The sequence below is a fragment of the Ranitomeya imitator genome, chromosome 5 (assembly GCF_032444005.1).
Source record: "Ranitomeya imitator isolate aRanImi1 chromosome 5, aRanImi1.pri, whole genome shotgun sequence".
Lineage (NCBI taxonomy): Eukaryota > Metazoa > Chordata > Amphibia > Anura > Dendrobatidae > Ranitomeya > Ranitomeya imitator.
The window spans coordinates 331,426,068-331,439,996 of NC_091286.1; the positions used below are offsets into that span (position 1 = coordinate 331,426,068).

General features: G+C 40.9%; 1 protein-coding gene across 1 annotated transcript in view; it reads left to right on the forward strand.

Annotated features, from left to right (window-relative positions):
- MDN1 (midasin AAA ATPase 1) overlaps positions 1–13,929 on the forward strand; it is a 335,477-nt gene that overhangs the window by 266,720 nt on the left and 54,828 nt on the right. Inside the window, exons 67-75 of the mRNA XM_069726361.1 lie at positions 3,674–3,769; positions 5,544–5,638; positions 5,997–6,112; positions 6,200–6,349; positions 7,273–7,382; positions 9,539–9,612; positions 9,792–9,984; positions 11,579–11,723; positions 12,261–12,407. Coding sequence (XP_069582462.1) covers positions 3,674–3,769; positions 5,544–5,638; positions 5,997–6,112; positions 6,200–6,349; positions 7,273–7,382; positions 9,539–9,612; positions 9,792–9,984; positions 11,579–11,723; positions 12,261–12,407 — 1,126 coding nt within the window. The remainder of the gene's footprint in view (positions 1–3,673; positions 3,770–5,543; positions 5,639–5,996; positions 6,113–6,199; positions 6,350–7,272; positions 7,383–9,538; positions 9,613–9,791; positions 9,985–11,578; positions 11,724–12,260; positions 12,408–13,929) is intronic.

A 13,929-nucleotide genomic window follows, 5' to 3' on the forward strand; every position in this document is an offset into this window, starting at 1 on the left:
CACATTCATTCCTGCACTGAGAGCGTCAAAGGTTGTCATAAGCTTATACTCCGAGACTCTTCTGTCTTTCTGAGATTTGAAATTACCCTTTAATACTAAGTATTTAAGTAATCTCATGTCCATGGTGCTGTGATCAGGGATACAAAAATGTTTTGCCACAGGTAGATCCATTCTTTTTTTCTCTTATTGTGTGGTGGTGAGAGTTCATCCTTGTTCTCAGTTTTTGCCCTGTCTCACCTACATACAGACCCCCAGTTGGACATTTGGTACAACTAATTAGGTACACCACATTAGATTTGATGCAGCTGAAAGTACCTGGGATAGTCCTGATGTGAATTGGTGATCTTTATCTTGTCCGTGGTCATTATAAATGGACAGGTATTACATTTTTTCTGGTTATAAGGAAAGGTTCCTGCAACTGTTTGAGAGGGCAGGGAGCTTCTGACAATGATGCTGCTTAGATTTGGGGCTGCCTAAAACACAGTAGTGGGGGGGTCTGTGGATTGTAAGTGGGCATTTTTTTTGTAGTAATGGTTATAATTTCCATGCAGCTTCCCTTAGCGCCTCTAGATTGGGATTGTAGGTGACTACTAGAGGTTTAGCTTTGTAACGTAGGAGATGATTCTTTGATATTCTAGTTGCTCTTGTAATTTGGTTTTCAATTGTTCTTGGATGGTAGCCCTGTTTCAAAAAGGTCTTTCTAAGGCGAACATATACGACTGTATCTGATGGCTTGGCTGTAGACAATGGAGTTTGTGCTTTGGATGGGAACTGTCCCATTTAAGGTATGTTTCTATTTCATTGTTCTGCAGCTTAATGATGGTGTCCAAAAAGTTAATTTCAGTACAGGAGTAGTTGAGTGTCAAGTTGATGGGGGGGATGAAATTGATTAAACTGTTCATGGAACGTCTTTTGGCTCCTACTCCATCTAGATGATTAAAATATCATCAATGTAGCGGTTGTAAGCCAGAGGCCTGATGGGACATGAGGACAAAAAGTCGCTTTCAAGCTTGGTTATGAAAAGATTTGCATACTGTGGAGCCATTTTACTTCCCATTGCTGTGCCAGTCTCATGTAGATATAACTTGTTGTCAAATTCAAAGTAATTGTTTCACCACAGAATCCGCATCAGTCTCTGTGTTTTCCATGAAGAATTTGCAGGCATTTAATCCATCCTGGTGTGGGTTATTAGAGTACAATACAAAGATTCCACATCCATGATGGCCAGGATGGTTCCTTCTGCTAGAGGACCTATTGCTGATAGTTTATTCAATAGGTCAGTTGTGTCCTGAATGTTGCTGGGTGTATTCTTTACCAGTGGTGGGGGACACTGGCTTGGCACTGGATTCAAGCACTCAGGCACTGTTTCCTCATATAAATCAGTCTCTTAGGTTTATTAACCATCATAAACTACATAACGTAAAGTTCATTTCAATACATCCACGAACATGTCATGACCCCCAGTCTGTTCAGGTAGCAGATAAACTTCTCCTAGGCATATTACAATCCCCTTGTCCAGGGTTACTTTCCAGGAGCTCCGCAGGCTGACTCCTAGTCAGTCCCAGGTACTCAACAGGATGGAGTCTTTCTCAGCGTAGGCCCATCCCAGGCTCTATACACACATGTGGTCTGTTCAGGTGCTATTCAGGACACTCGTCAAGCACCCAGGCCACCAGGTCCAAAGCCCCATCATGTGCTATTCAGGGAGACAGCACTCCCAACACATAGGCCTTTCCGGGACCTGCAGCACAGACCATTCAGGTCCAAACACTCAACCCATGTGACCCACACCCTGGTCATATTACATACTTGTAACTACTCCCATAGGTGGGAGTTGTATGTGTGGCTAGTTTGACCCGCCCATCTCTCATAATTAGCCCTGTCAGTCTCCCTTGTTAAGCAACACAATTTACTTGTAGGACTACAGGTCCCAGAACATCCTTACTTTAGGCTGACAGAGCAGAGTATCTTCATCTGCGACACAGATACCGGCCATTAACAATAATGCCGGATTTTAAATCACCACAGTTATGCCTGCGATTGCCATGCGTTCCTATGGCCTCAATACGCCTCCATGCGTATTCTGGGAAGACCATACAGCGCCCCCTACCAGTAACGGGTCACTGCACCACACCATCCAGATACCTGCTCAGTAAGGGTGCCCACACATGAAATAATTGGTCTCCTGGATTTCCAGATTTGTGGCTTTTGGGAAACATGTAGAATGTCCTTATTCTTGGGCTTTCTGGTATCAGGTCATTGGCTCTTGTGGATTCATCAGGCAGACAAGATACCAACTTGTTTAGTTCCTTGTAATAGTCCTGTGTAGGATCTGACTCCCAATTTTTTTCTAGTACCGTGTGTCCATAAGTTGTCTGTTTGCTTCCTTCATATAGTCTGATGTGTTCATCATGACTATTGCACCACCCTTGTCAGCAGGTTTAATGATGATGATGAACTCTCACCCCCACACAATAAGAGAAAAAAGAATGGATCTACCTGTGGCAAAACTTTTTTGTATCCCAGATCACAGCACCATGGTCATGAGATTACTTGTATTAAAGGGTAATTTCAAATCTCAGAGAGACAGAAGAGTCAGGGAGTATAAGCTTATGACACCCTTTGACACTCTCAGTGCAGGAATGAATGTGTTGCATGGATCTATGTCTTTTTACAGCAGTTAAGGAATTTGCTCCTCAGACTTTGTGGGGGCATCACAATACAGAACCAGACCTCAATCAGAGGAAAATAAAACATTCACACTGCTTATTTATGAACTGTTCCAATATTTATGGACATAGCTGTTTATCACTCTCCCATAATGGTAGTTTTGCTTCACGTCACCTGTCTTATCTATGACATCTATTTATGTGCTGTTTTGTGCATAAATATGTGATTCTTCAGAATGTGTATTAGTCTATGCCTGATGAAGGGACCTGAGTAGTCTTGAAAGCTTGCAATTTACCATCTTTTCAGATAGCCATTAAAAGATATCAACCACTGAGGACTCTCAATTCTAAATATTTTTCTTTCTACTGGCTAACACGGTACAAAAATATATCTTTCTTGTATCAGTTTTCAACATGGCAGGTTCCCTTTTAGGCCTATGCACATAAGACTAATGCCAACTGCTATCAACAGGCTAGCCCAACACTCCAATATGTATGGGGGCCTTCCAGTCAGTCTTCCCTGACAGAAGATGTCTTTGAACAGAAAAATCCAATCTGTCCAATTTTGGATTGCTGACCTTTTTTGTTTTTTAAGGCTAGGGTCACAAGACCATTTTTCTCTTATCTGAGAAAATCGGTCAGAGTGTGTGTGGCCAGAGTGTGTGTGGCCAGAGTGTGTGTGGCCAGAGTGTGTGTGGCCAGAGTGTGTGTGAAAATCAGACCACACTCAAATGTCATCCTAGTGTGATCCTATATTTTCAGTGGACCCAAAGACTTGAATGGCTGACTATGGTTTGATTATCAGAGTCAAATTGTTCATCCTGAGATTTTTTTTTCCCCCACTCATTGGTGGATAACCTGGGGATGATCGCACTCCATCAAAACAACAAATAACAGTCGTGTGCACGAGCCCTAGAGGGAAACTAATAGAGATGTTTGTCATTGTCTTTCTCATATAGCATAGTGCTCTTCATTATTTAACCTTTGTATCTTTTTATTTTCAGCTTGTGGTCATCATTGACAGAATTCAAGGATTTTCACTCTCCAGTCCTCTTTCCAAATTTTTAAATGGTCTGGAAATTCTTTTAGCAAAATCTCAAGTAAGTACACTTGCAAGTAAGGTATACAAACTTTCCTTCATGATGTTACTTCTCACCCAATCCCTGCGCAAATATGATACATGTTGAACCTTTTGTTTTTAAAATGAAATAGAAGTTCTAGGCATTTTCACGTTGTGCCAGGTGTCTTATCCCAGAAAATATATTGTTGTTAGTGTATAATATCATTATTTTTAAGTGATGAGCTAGCGTGCTGGAATAAGGTGTGTTTGAGCACGCCGAAGATACTCTTATTAGCACACAAGCATTCTCGTATAATACCGTATCCAAGCACTCTCGCTCATCACTTTTTTTTTTTTTAATTAATTAATTTTTTTAAATTAACTTTTTATAATTGTCAAAAGTTTGAAAATTGTCAAGGCAGCCAAAGAATTAACTGACATCTGTCAGTAGAATCAACCCTCCTAAGATGTCTATATGGGCATGTAGATCATAAGAAGCTGAATAAAGTGATACCTTGATATCTTTAATCCAATGTCTTATTCTAGAGAAATCCACATTTTCCTTGTATGTAAATGAGCTGTTCCAGGCTATGGGCAGACACTGATCTGCATGAGAATATACAGCCAGAACTTGTTTAAAATGTAAAAGGACATTACTGGTGTGATATGTAATGGCTGCTCTCTTGTTCTCACTGCAGAGCTGTGTGTGATTATAACTGGCACAGTTCAGCATTAAACACATCTGTAGATTCCTCTTGGTGCCTCATCTTCCATCTCGCAGTCAGCCAGTGATGCAATATTATCATACAGCAGAGCTGTGAGAGCTGCAAAATTGCTTATAATGAGGCAAAGTTCAGTTCTACTGTACTGTGTTGTTACATGTCTCATACTGGTAGCTGCCCCTTTCATTTAAAATAAGCTATGGAGGCAGATTCTCATGCAGATCAGTGTCTGGCCCAAAGTTTTTAACATAATTTACATAGTAAGTAAATGTAGCTGGAATAAGAAATCAGATTGCAGATGTCAATGTATCATTTTATTTCCTATAACCTGAATACCCATATAGATGACGTAGAAGGGTTGATCCTACGGACAGATTCCCTTTTAGAGCTATCAAAACCTTTACACTTACTTTTTTTTCTTTTTTTGTCCTTTGGTGATTTTCTAAAATCAAAATTAATCGGCTTTCATAACAATATTTTGCTGCAATAGACTCTATGAAACTCCTTTACATAGCTTTATTTTCTAATGTTTTTGAGCCTGTTCGTTTTTCGGCCCATAGTTAAAAAAAATAATTAACAAAAAAAATTGAGAAAACGCGTTAATTCGCAAAAATTGCAAGTCTGCGGCTGCCTGTTGTTTTCTTAAATAAAAAACGGCAACCAGAGCCTATTGATAGGTACTCTTTAAAGGGAATCTGTCAGCAGGTTTTTGGTACCTCATCATACAGCAGCGTAATGTAGTTAAAGTTCATCGATGTATCAGTTAGATTACTGGGCACAGCCGTTCTGACTCAGAGCTTGTAGATTTAGCATGAAGCGGAGCTGAGGAAGCTAACCCCGCCCACCAGGCTCTCCTTGTACAAAGTCCAGGGACAGTGAGGTGCTTATCAGAGGAGGGGGTGTTGCTGGACTAGTGTACCCTTGGTCTATATTGTTCTAGTAGGTGTTATTTGCAGAGCAAGTTGTACTTTCTGTTTTGTACCATTTAGATGTAAACATAATTTTGTAAAAATACAAATGAACATGATTCTGACGGTTTATGTTTAGTAGAATTTATAATGTGAGTAATTCAGTTTCTTTATTCTTCAATAGGACTGGGAAGAAAATGCCAGCCGGAATCTGTCTCTTCGAAAAAACCTTGATGAAGTTACACAGCTTATATTCCAATGGCGTAAACTCGAACTGAAGTAAGTATTTTGGTTGTTTGATCTTTAGTGAAAGCCATTATTCTAATCCAGCTACATCCAGATTCATGCTGGTTAATGTAGGCCTGTAGACGATATAATATATCAGTGAGGCTGAAACCCCCACAAATACAGTGCAGTGCTGTCTGAGTTGTGCCCCTCTCCCAGATTTCCGGAAGTCATTGAGCATTCCTGTATTTCCTAAGTACAGGATGATGTCTACGCTAACAGTACATACAGAGCATTACTTACATTTCTTGATAGTAAGGTTTGGCATTCATAGTTGTCCAATATGTCAATTGTCCCACTTCTCTTCATTGTACATTTTGTAAACTAAGTGGATTTCTTTTTTGTTTCGTAGCTGCTGGTCTTTGAGTCTTGACAATGCCATGAAGCGACATGTTGAAAAATCCTATCGGCACTGGTTTTCTATTTACCAATTGATTGAAGATTACCTGCAAGTGGAACAGGAGAAAGGTGACGTAATAAATGCCCGTCTGTCATTGATGATCTTTCTAGTACAAAGCTGTTTCTTTGACATTTGTGTACTGGTTTTATATGCAGAGAATGATCAAGAGCAATCATTCCAGTCTGTTACAAAGACATTGCAGGCATTTATCGAAGGGTCCACTTTGGGAGAATTCCAGGCTCGTCTCCACATGATACTGGTTTTTCACTGTCATGTTCTTCTGGTGCCACAAACACCCAGGAAAGGTAGGCCATTGTTTTAATGAAGATAACTTACATCTAATCTTCTTTTTCTTAATTGGATATTCTTTTTTAATTCTTAATGTAAATAACACAATAAAGGTAACATTTACCCCTATGTTACTTGTGGCTTATGGCGATATTTAGGAACTTCATAATTTGCACCTTCTGCTCTGCTTTACTTGGCGATTGCTGCTTCTATGGAAATGTTTGGTTGGCTGCAACTTTCCCTGGCAATAACCATTGAAAATAGGGGACTACAGAAGGGAAACCTGGCGCAGTCAGCAAAATGCTGTACCAGCGTCACTTTTAAAGGGACTATCTTGGTTAAGCAGCATATGGAGGTATATAGAAAGCCTCTCCCGGGACAAGCTTACCGAAGACAGATTTACCTTAAGTGAATAAAGGGTCATCTGAATGCCATGCTCTCTCCTTGAGATGTCACTTCTGATAGACAAGATCTCATAATTATACTATGTATTGGAAATTATGCAGCTCTGTTAAAACTGAGCTTTAACCTTTGAAAAGATATAATATAAAGATAATCAGCACAACATTTTAGACCTAATCTAAGCACACAACAAGTTTCTAATCACATAGCGAACCTGTAGAACCCAGCAGCGGCCACCCCACTGTTAGCAGGGCTGCGCACTGATTGCTCACTGCTGCCAATCAGTGAGGATGCGGTTTATCGTACCCTCACACATCTGATACTGATAACCTATTCCGAGGATACATCATCTATGTAAAAGTAGTGGTACAACTCTTTAAAAAACAGCTGAATAATAAGTGGTTGAGTAAAGTAAAAAAAATTTGTATTGAATTTTTTTATACTGAACCATGTTTGTAAGTTAATTGTCATAATACTGTATTTCTGTGCTATACATTTTGACACTGATAATAAACATATATTTTCTTGTTCTTTCCAGACTCTTTGTGCAGTCTACTCTGGAATCTTTACCATTATTATAAGCAGTTTTTGCCATCTGTTGAAGCAAGAATTCATGAATTGCGTAAGCCTGTGGAGAAAGAGCTCAAAGTATGTGCCGTATATGTCCATGTGCATGATTGTTCCTGTTTCTATATCTACCACATACAATTTACAAGTGAAGATCTAACCTAACAACCTCTTATAGCTGTAGAAATCGATTAAACATCTCTGAACTTGTCAGGTGTAAGATGTAATAGACAGGTGATGCTGTATTTCTCAACATTTCATAAACTTCTGGCAGTTTTTTGTAGATTAGACCCTGCTCATTTTTCTGCAAATCAGGGCTGTAAAAATGCCCATGGATGCCATCTATGTAGTATGCATTTTTAACACTTGTTAAACCGAATGATTGTGTGAATATACCGTATATACTAGAGTATAAGCCAACCCGACTATAAGCCGAGACCCCTAATTTTGCCACAAAAAACTGGGAAAACTTAATGACTCGAGTATAAGCCTAGGGTGGAAAATGCAGCAGCTACTGGTAAATTTCAAAAATCAAAATAGATACCAATAAAAGTAAAATTAATTGAGATATCAGTAGGTTACGTGTTTTTGTATATCCATATTGAATCAGGAGCCCCATATAATGCTCCATACAGTTCATGATGGCCCCATAAGATGCTCCATACAAAATACGCCCCATATAATGCTGCACAAATGTTGATTATGGCCCCATAAGATGCTCCATACAGACATATGCCCCATATAATGCTCCACAAATGCCGATTATGGCCCCATAAGATGTTCCATACAGGTATTTGCCCCATATAATGCTGCACATGACCCCATACAGATATTTGCCCCATATAATTCTGCACATGGCCCCATAAGATGCTCCATACAGATATTTGCCCCATATAATGCTGCACATGGCCCCATACAGATATTTGCCCCAAATAATGCTGCACACGGCCACATAAGATGCCCCATATAATGCTGCACACGGCCACATAAGATGCCCCATATAGATAATTGCCCCATATAATGCTGCACATGGCCCCATACAGATATTTGCCCCATATAATGCTGCACATGGCCCCATACAGATATTTGCCCCATATAATGCTGCACATGGCCCCATAAGATGCTCCATACAGATATTGGCCCCATACAGATATTTGCCCCATATAATGCTGCACATGGCCCCATAAGATGCTTCATACAGACATTTGCCCCTTATGCTGTTGCTGCGATTAAAAAAAAAAAACCTCTCAGGCCCCTGGCACTTGCTATATTCACCTGCTCCGCGTTCCATAGTCGGCACCGCTGTGTCTTCCCCGTCCTTTGCACTGACTGTTCAGGCAGAGGGCGGTGCGCACACTAATCGCGTCACTGCGCCCTCTGACCTGTCGGGGAAGACGCAGCGGTGGAACGGGGAGCAGGTGAATATCGCGCACTACGTTATACTCACCTGCTCCCGGTGTGGCTCCTTGACGTCCCTGGTTCTCCAGCGCCGGCAGCTTCTTCCTGTAGTGAGCGGTCACATGGTACCGCTCATTACAGTAATAAATATGCAACTCCACCCCTAGGGGAGTGGAGTTGGGTCCATATTCATTACTGTAATGAGCGGTACCATGTGACCTCTCACTACAGGAAGAAGCTGCCGGCGCCAGAGAACCAGGGACGTGCAAGGACTGCGCCAGGAGCAGTGAGTATTATTAGAGAGCCCCCGCTCCCCCTCCTCTGCCGACCCCTGGGTATGACTCGAGTATAAGCCGAGAGGGGCAATTTCAGCCTAAGAAAATGGGCTGAAATTCTCGGCTTATACTCGAGTATATACGGTAGTCTGATATCCGTCCCTGAAAAGTGCCCCATGCTTGGATTGCAATAAGCAGCCAATCACTAGGACCTCTGGGCTACTGCCTCATGAGGTCCGGAGACCTGGCGATCTGCATACGTTTGCTCTTCACATGAGTGTGACACTGGCTTGGTAGGTTTTAAGAAATTGGCATGTGTGATGGAGACGTTGTAACCCTTTATTTACTGCTAAATATTTTGGTGCTAAATAAGCAGTGGCAATGCGTCTGCATTTATTCCTCCATGTGAAAATTGGTGGAAAAGTTTAGCATCTTGGGTATGTGCAGTACTATTCCACTGCTCATGGAGCAGCATCATTTATTTATCCTCGTTTGGTCATTGATATCTTTTTAACAAGATCCTAATTTTTGCAAGTTAACTAGTTTTATTTGGATTTTTGGTAGGATTTTGTGAAAATATCCAAGTGGAATGATGTGAGTTTTTGGTCCGTGAAACAGTCAGTGGAAAAGACGCATCGGTAAGATAATGGCGGGAGGCAAGTGATGCGCTTTCAGTTAGATTACTAATCTAATTGATGTAACTTGTGATAGTGTAACGCAAGAACACTTCTTTGTTGCCTTGATGTGCAGCTTTGCTTGAACCACATGTTTGGGTGTAGGTTCTAGGATTCTTGGTAATGTCTAGCTTTCCTTTTAGAACACTTTTTAAACACATTAAGAAGTTTGAAGCAACCCTGAATGAAGCCTCCGCTTCAGCTTTAGTAGAAAGTATCCACGAGGATCAGCTGGATTTCATGGGCACCGCAGCAGACTTGAAGGTCAAAAGAAATGCTGTGCAACAACTCGCTTCTTTATTGAACTCGCCCTCATCGGAAGCCAGCAGTATACAAGTAAGAACTGAGAGCAATTCAATTCACTATTCTGCAAATTTGTTTTTGTTTGTTTGCTTTTATCTAGGTCTATAAATATGAAAAAAATTGTGTTAATTCTACAAATATTGTTGACAACATTTATACACTTTGTATTTGTTGGCTTAGTCACTGAGGGCTTGTTTTTTGCGGGATGAGTTGTACTTTTCAGTGACCTCATCCATTTTACCATGTGATGTAAATGGAAAGAAAATGCCACGAAAATGTGAAGGAAAAGAACGCAATTCCGCCATTGTCTTTTTGTTTTGTCTATACAGCATTCATTGCATGGTAAAAATGGCCAGGTAATCTGATTCTCTAAGGCACAGTGCTAACTTTTTTTTCATATTTAAAAAAAAAATATATATATATATATATGTTTTACAGTTTTATTGTATTTTTTAGATTCCTTGGGTAACAATCACTTGTACTATATACAGCAGTATTTTTTTTGTTGCATATAGGAAAAATTTCCTATGAACTCCAGGCATAGTCTGGTCTTCATAGGAGTACAGTCATGATAGGCACAGAGTCTTCAGTAGATCCTTTGCCATCATGGCACCCCATCAACACCTCACAATCTTACAGTTGAGGGTCCGATGGGCACTTGGAGCAGTGCACTTTCCACGACATGCTGTAACTGCTGCTGTCAGAGATTTGCTGCAGCATTTAACAGGTTAAGCGCAGCAGGGAGAGCTTTGCTCCACCCACGGCAGTTAGAGGTAGATGATGGCTGAAAAACACAGCCATCATTTGCCAGTAAAGATGCGGTTGTACCTGCTGATCCGCATCGAAGACTTGGACCCAAAGCTGTTTGTTTGTTAGTGTAATACTTTAATATGAGATTTATCAAAACTAGTACAAAGGAAATTGCAGTTACAAACAATCAGATCCCAACTCCTTTTTCTATAGACCCTATAGAAACTGAAAGCTGCATCCTGATTGCTGAGGTTGATTATTTGCTTCACCGGGATGGCAATACACCTTTTCCACTTTGTGTGAGTTGGCAGTTCTGTTAGGTCTGAACATTTGCTACATGTTGCTCATTTTCCTTTTTTTTCTTTTTTTTTTGTTGTTGTTTGAAAGGGAAGCGGTCACCAGGTAATTGCATCTCCATCTGAGAACAGCATGGTGCAAGACAGAGACCCTGGTTTCAGCAATGTATCACTCACTAAGCTTATTGCTGCAGTTTTGATTAAAAACTGGTTTATCTGCTGCAGATCATCCCCAACCCCCACTGCTGATTTACAGCTTTTGGTGTTTACTGTGCATAGGTAGAAAGCTGCAAATCAGTGCTCTGGAGGGGGTTTTCACAGTTCAGGAAAATGGAGGACTGCCTGGCAGCAGATTTACTAGTCCCCTATTTATGATCTCCTGCTGATAAAGCGGTGATTTTATCAAAACTACAGCAAGCAGGCCAGTAAGTGATACACTGTTGGATTCTATGCTTCTGTCCCTACATTGTGCTTCTTTCAGATCAGGTGGTAAACCTGATGACCGATTCCCCTTAAAGATGAAGTTTTATGATTTATTCTTCACTAGCTATAAACTATTAATGCATTTTGTTCTTTATCAGCTAAACTGTGGAGAGGATATCTATTCCGCTGCATCCCTTCAGTGCCGTCTTCCAAAACTGACTAAACGAATGAGACAGTTGTGCAATACATTCATAAAGGAGAGCTCAATGCCATCTTTGTTTGAAAACCTCAATACATTTACAGGTATGGAAAAAAAAGACTGCACACTTTAAAGACGTTGTCCGCTATTTGGACAAACCCCTTCTCATACCCCAAGCTTGGCCTGATAAAATAATAAAGCCTAAAATCGCTTCCCGTGCCCGCGCCATTCCAGCGGTGTCGGAACCCGTATTCCTAGGGCTCTTGTGCCATTATTGGGACACGTGACCCTAGCGTCCAATCAGAACTGGCGTCACTGTCCCTGCCTCCGTACTGTTGAGTATCTAACAGGACGTGAAAGCTGTGGCTTGCTGCTCACTTCCTCTACATTACTTAACCGTACGCACACAGGGACAGTGACGCCAGCGCTGATTGGACGCTAGGGTCACGTGTCCCAATAATGGCATGAGTGCCCTGGGAATGTGAGTGCGACACTGCTGGAATGGCGCTAGCACAGGAGGTGAGTATAAGATAGATATATATATATATATATCTATCTATCTATCAGGGGCCAAGCATTTAGATCACTTGTCTACAAATTGTAATTTCTGTGTTATTTGGTTTTCATGTTTTCATTTACAGAGGGGATTATTGAATCGGTGCAGGAGCTTCAGAATCTTACCGTCAACCAGGCAGCAGAGAAGGAGAAGCAGAAATCTGAGGCCAAACACATCTTAATGCAAAAACAAAGGGCACTTGCGGAGCTTTTTAAAATGTTGTCTAAAACAGGTACCTATGAGATTGTTCGTAATACATTTCTGAACTACACTGAAACGTATGCACCAACTGTTTTCTCCTTTGTACTTATATAGCATCCTTGTTCAATGATTAAATGTTTTAACATTCCTAATTGTATAGATTATTAAAATAAACTTTAAATCAGTGTTTCTCAACTGCAGTCCTCAAGACCCACCAACAGGTCCAGTTGTCAGGATATCCTTAGGCTAGGTTCACATTGTGTTAGTGCAATCCGTTTAGCGCATACGCTAACGGAATGCGCTAACGCAATGTCCAAAAAGGGATTGCGTTGGCGATCCCGCTAGTGTAGATGCCCGATCTGCGCTAGTGAGGAACAGAGGTCCGTTCGAAAATAACGGGACATCGCTGACGCATGCCAAAAAAGGCATACGTTAGCGATGCGTTAGCGATGCGTTAGTACATTGCAGTCAATGGGTGCGCTAACGGATCCGTTACATAGAGATAATTGCGACAATTGCGCCATGTAACGGATTCAGTTAGCAGACACCCACTAACGCAATGTGAACCTAGCCTTAGTATTGCACAGGTGATAATTTCATCACCTGCTCAAGCATTAATTCCATCACCTATGCAATACTAAGGAAATCCTGAAAACATGACCTGTTGGTGGCTCTTGAGGACTGGAGTTGAGAAGCACTGCTTTAAATGGATTTAATTAAACATTCTAGACCTATTTCCACGTGAAAAGTAATTGGAGTAAAGGGAACCTGTCAGTGTCTTCATGTACAGCATGAGTCAGAGCCTTGCTGTGTGATCATAAAGACATTTATTCTGACATTCCAAAGCCAGCGAGGAACCATACGGAGAGCCCTGACTAGTCTGGTGCGGTCCCTGGCTCACTTCTCTCCGTCTCGCTCTAGGTGATTGACACGTCTCCTTATGTATACCCATGGGGACACACCTGTCAGCTAGAGCAGTGCCAGGAGAAGACGGCTGTGGGCCACACCACACCAGTTGCTTATATTCCTATGGTCTATGACCAACTCTTTAAACTAGATTTCTCTGAGTTGCCAGAGCATTTCATAGAAAGGCATACCTAACTGCAATAAGGAAGCCAGGCTCTGATTCTTTGCTTCTTTGGTCTGGGCATGAAGGTTCCTAGTGACCGGTTCATGTATAGCAGAACATGCTAACAGTGTGGTACATGTAGAACCCCTTTTTTTTGCTTTTTAGTAGACACAATGCCATTTTCACCGAGTTAGTGCATTTGGTATGAGAATAAGGCTGAACTCCAGTATTACCAACTGGTTTTGGATGCGATTTACACGGTCTGTATAAATACTGTTCTATATTCTTATATTATAGTTCTGTTCATGTGGACAGCAAATGCCTACATGTAATACAGTTTTTGAAAATGAAGGTCCAACTTTTATTTCACTGATGTAACTTGAAAATATGCTGATGAAATGGATTTTTTTTACCTTAATATTGATTATCTATTCTACTGCCAAGCATAGCTGTTTTTTTAATTTTAAATAATTTTTAAAGAGTA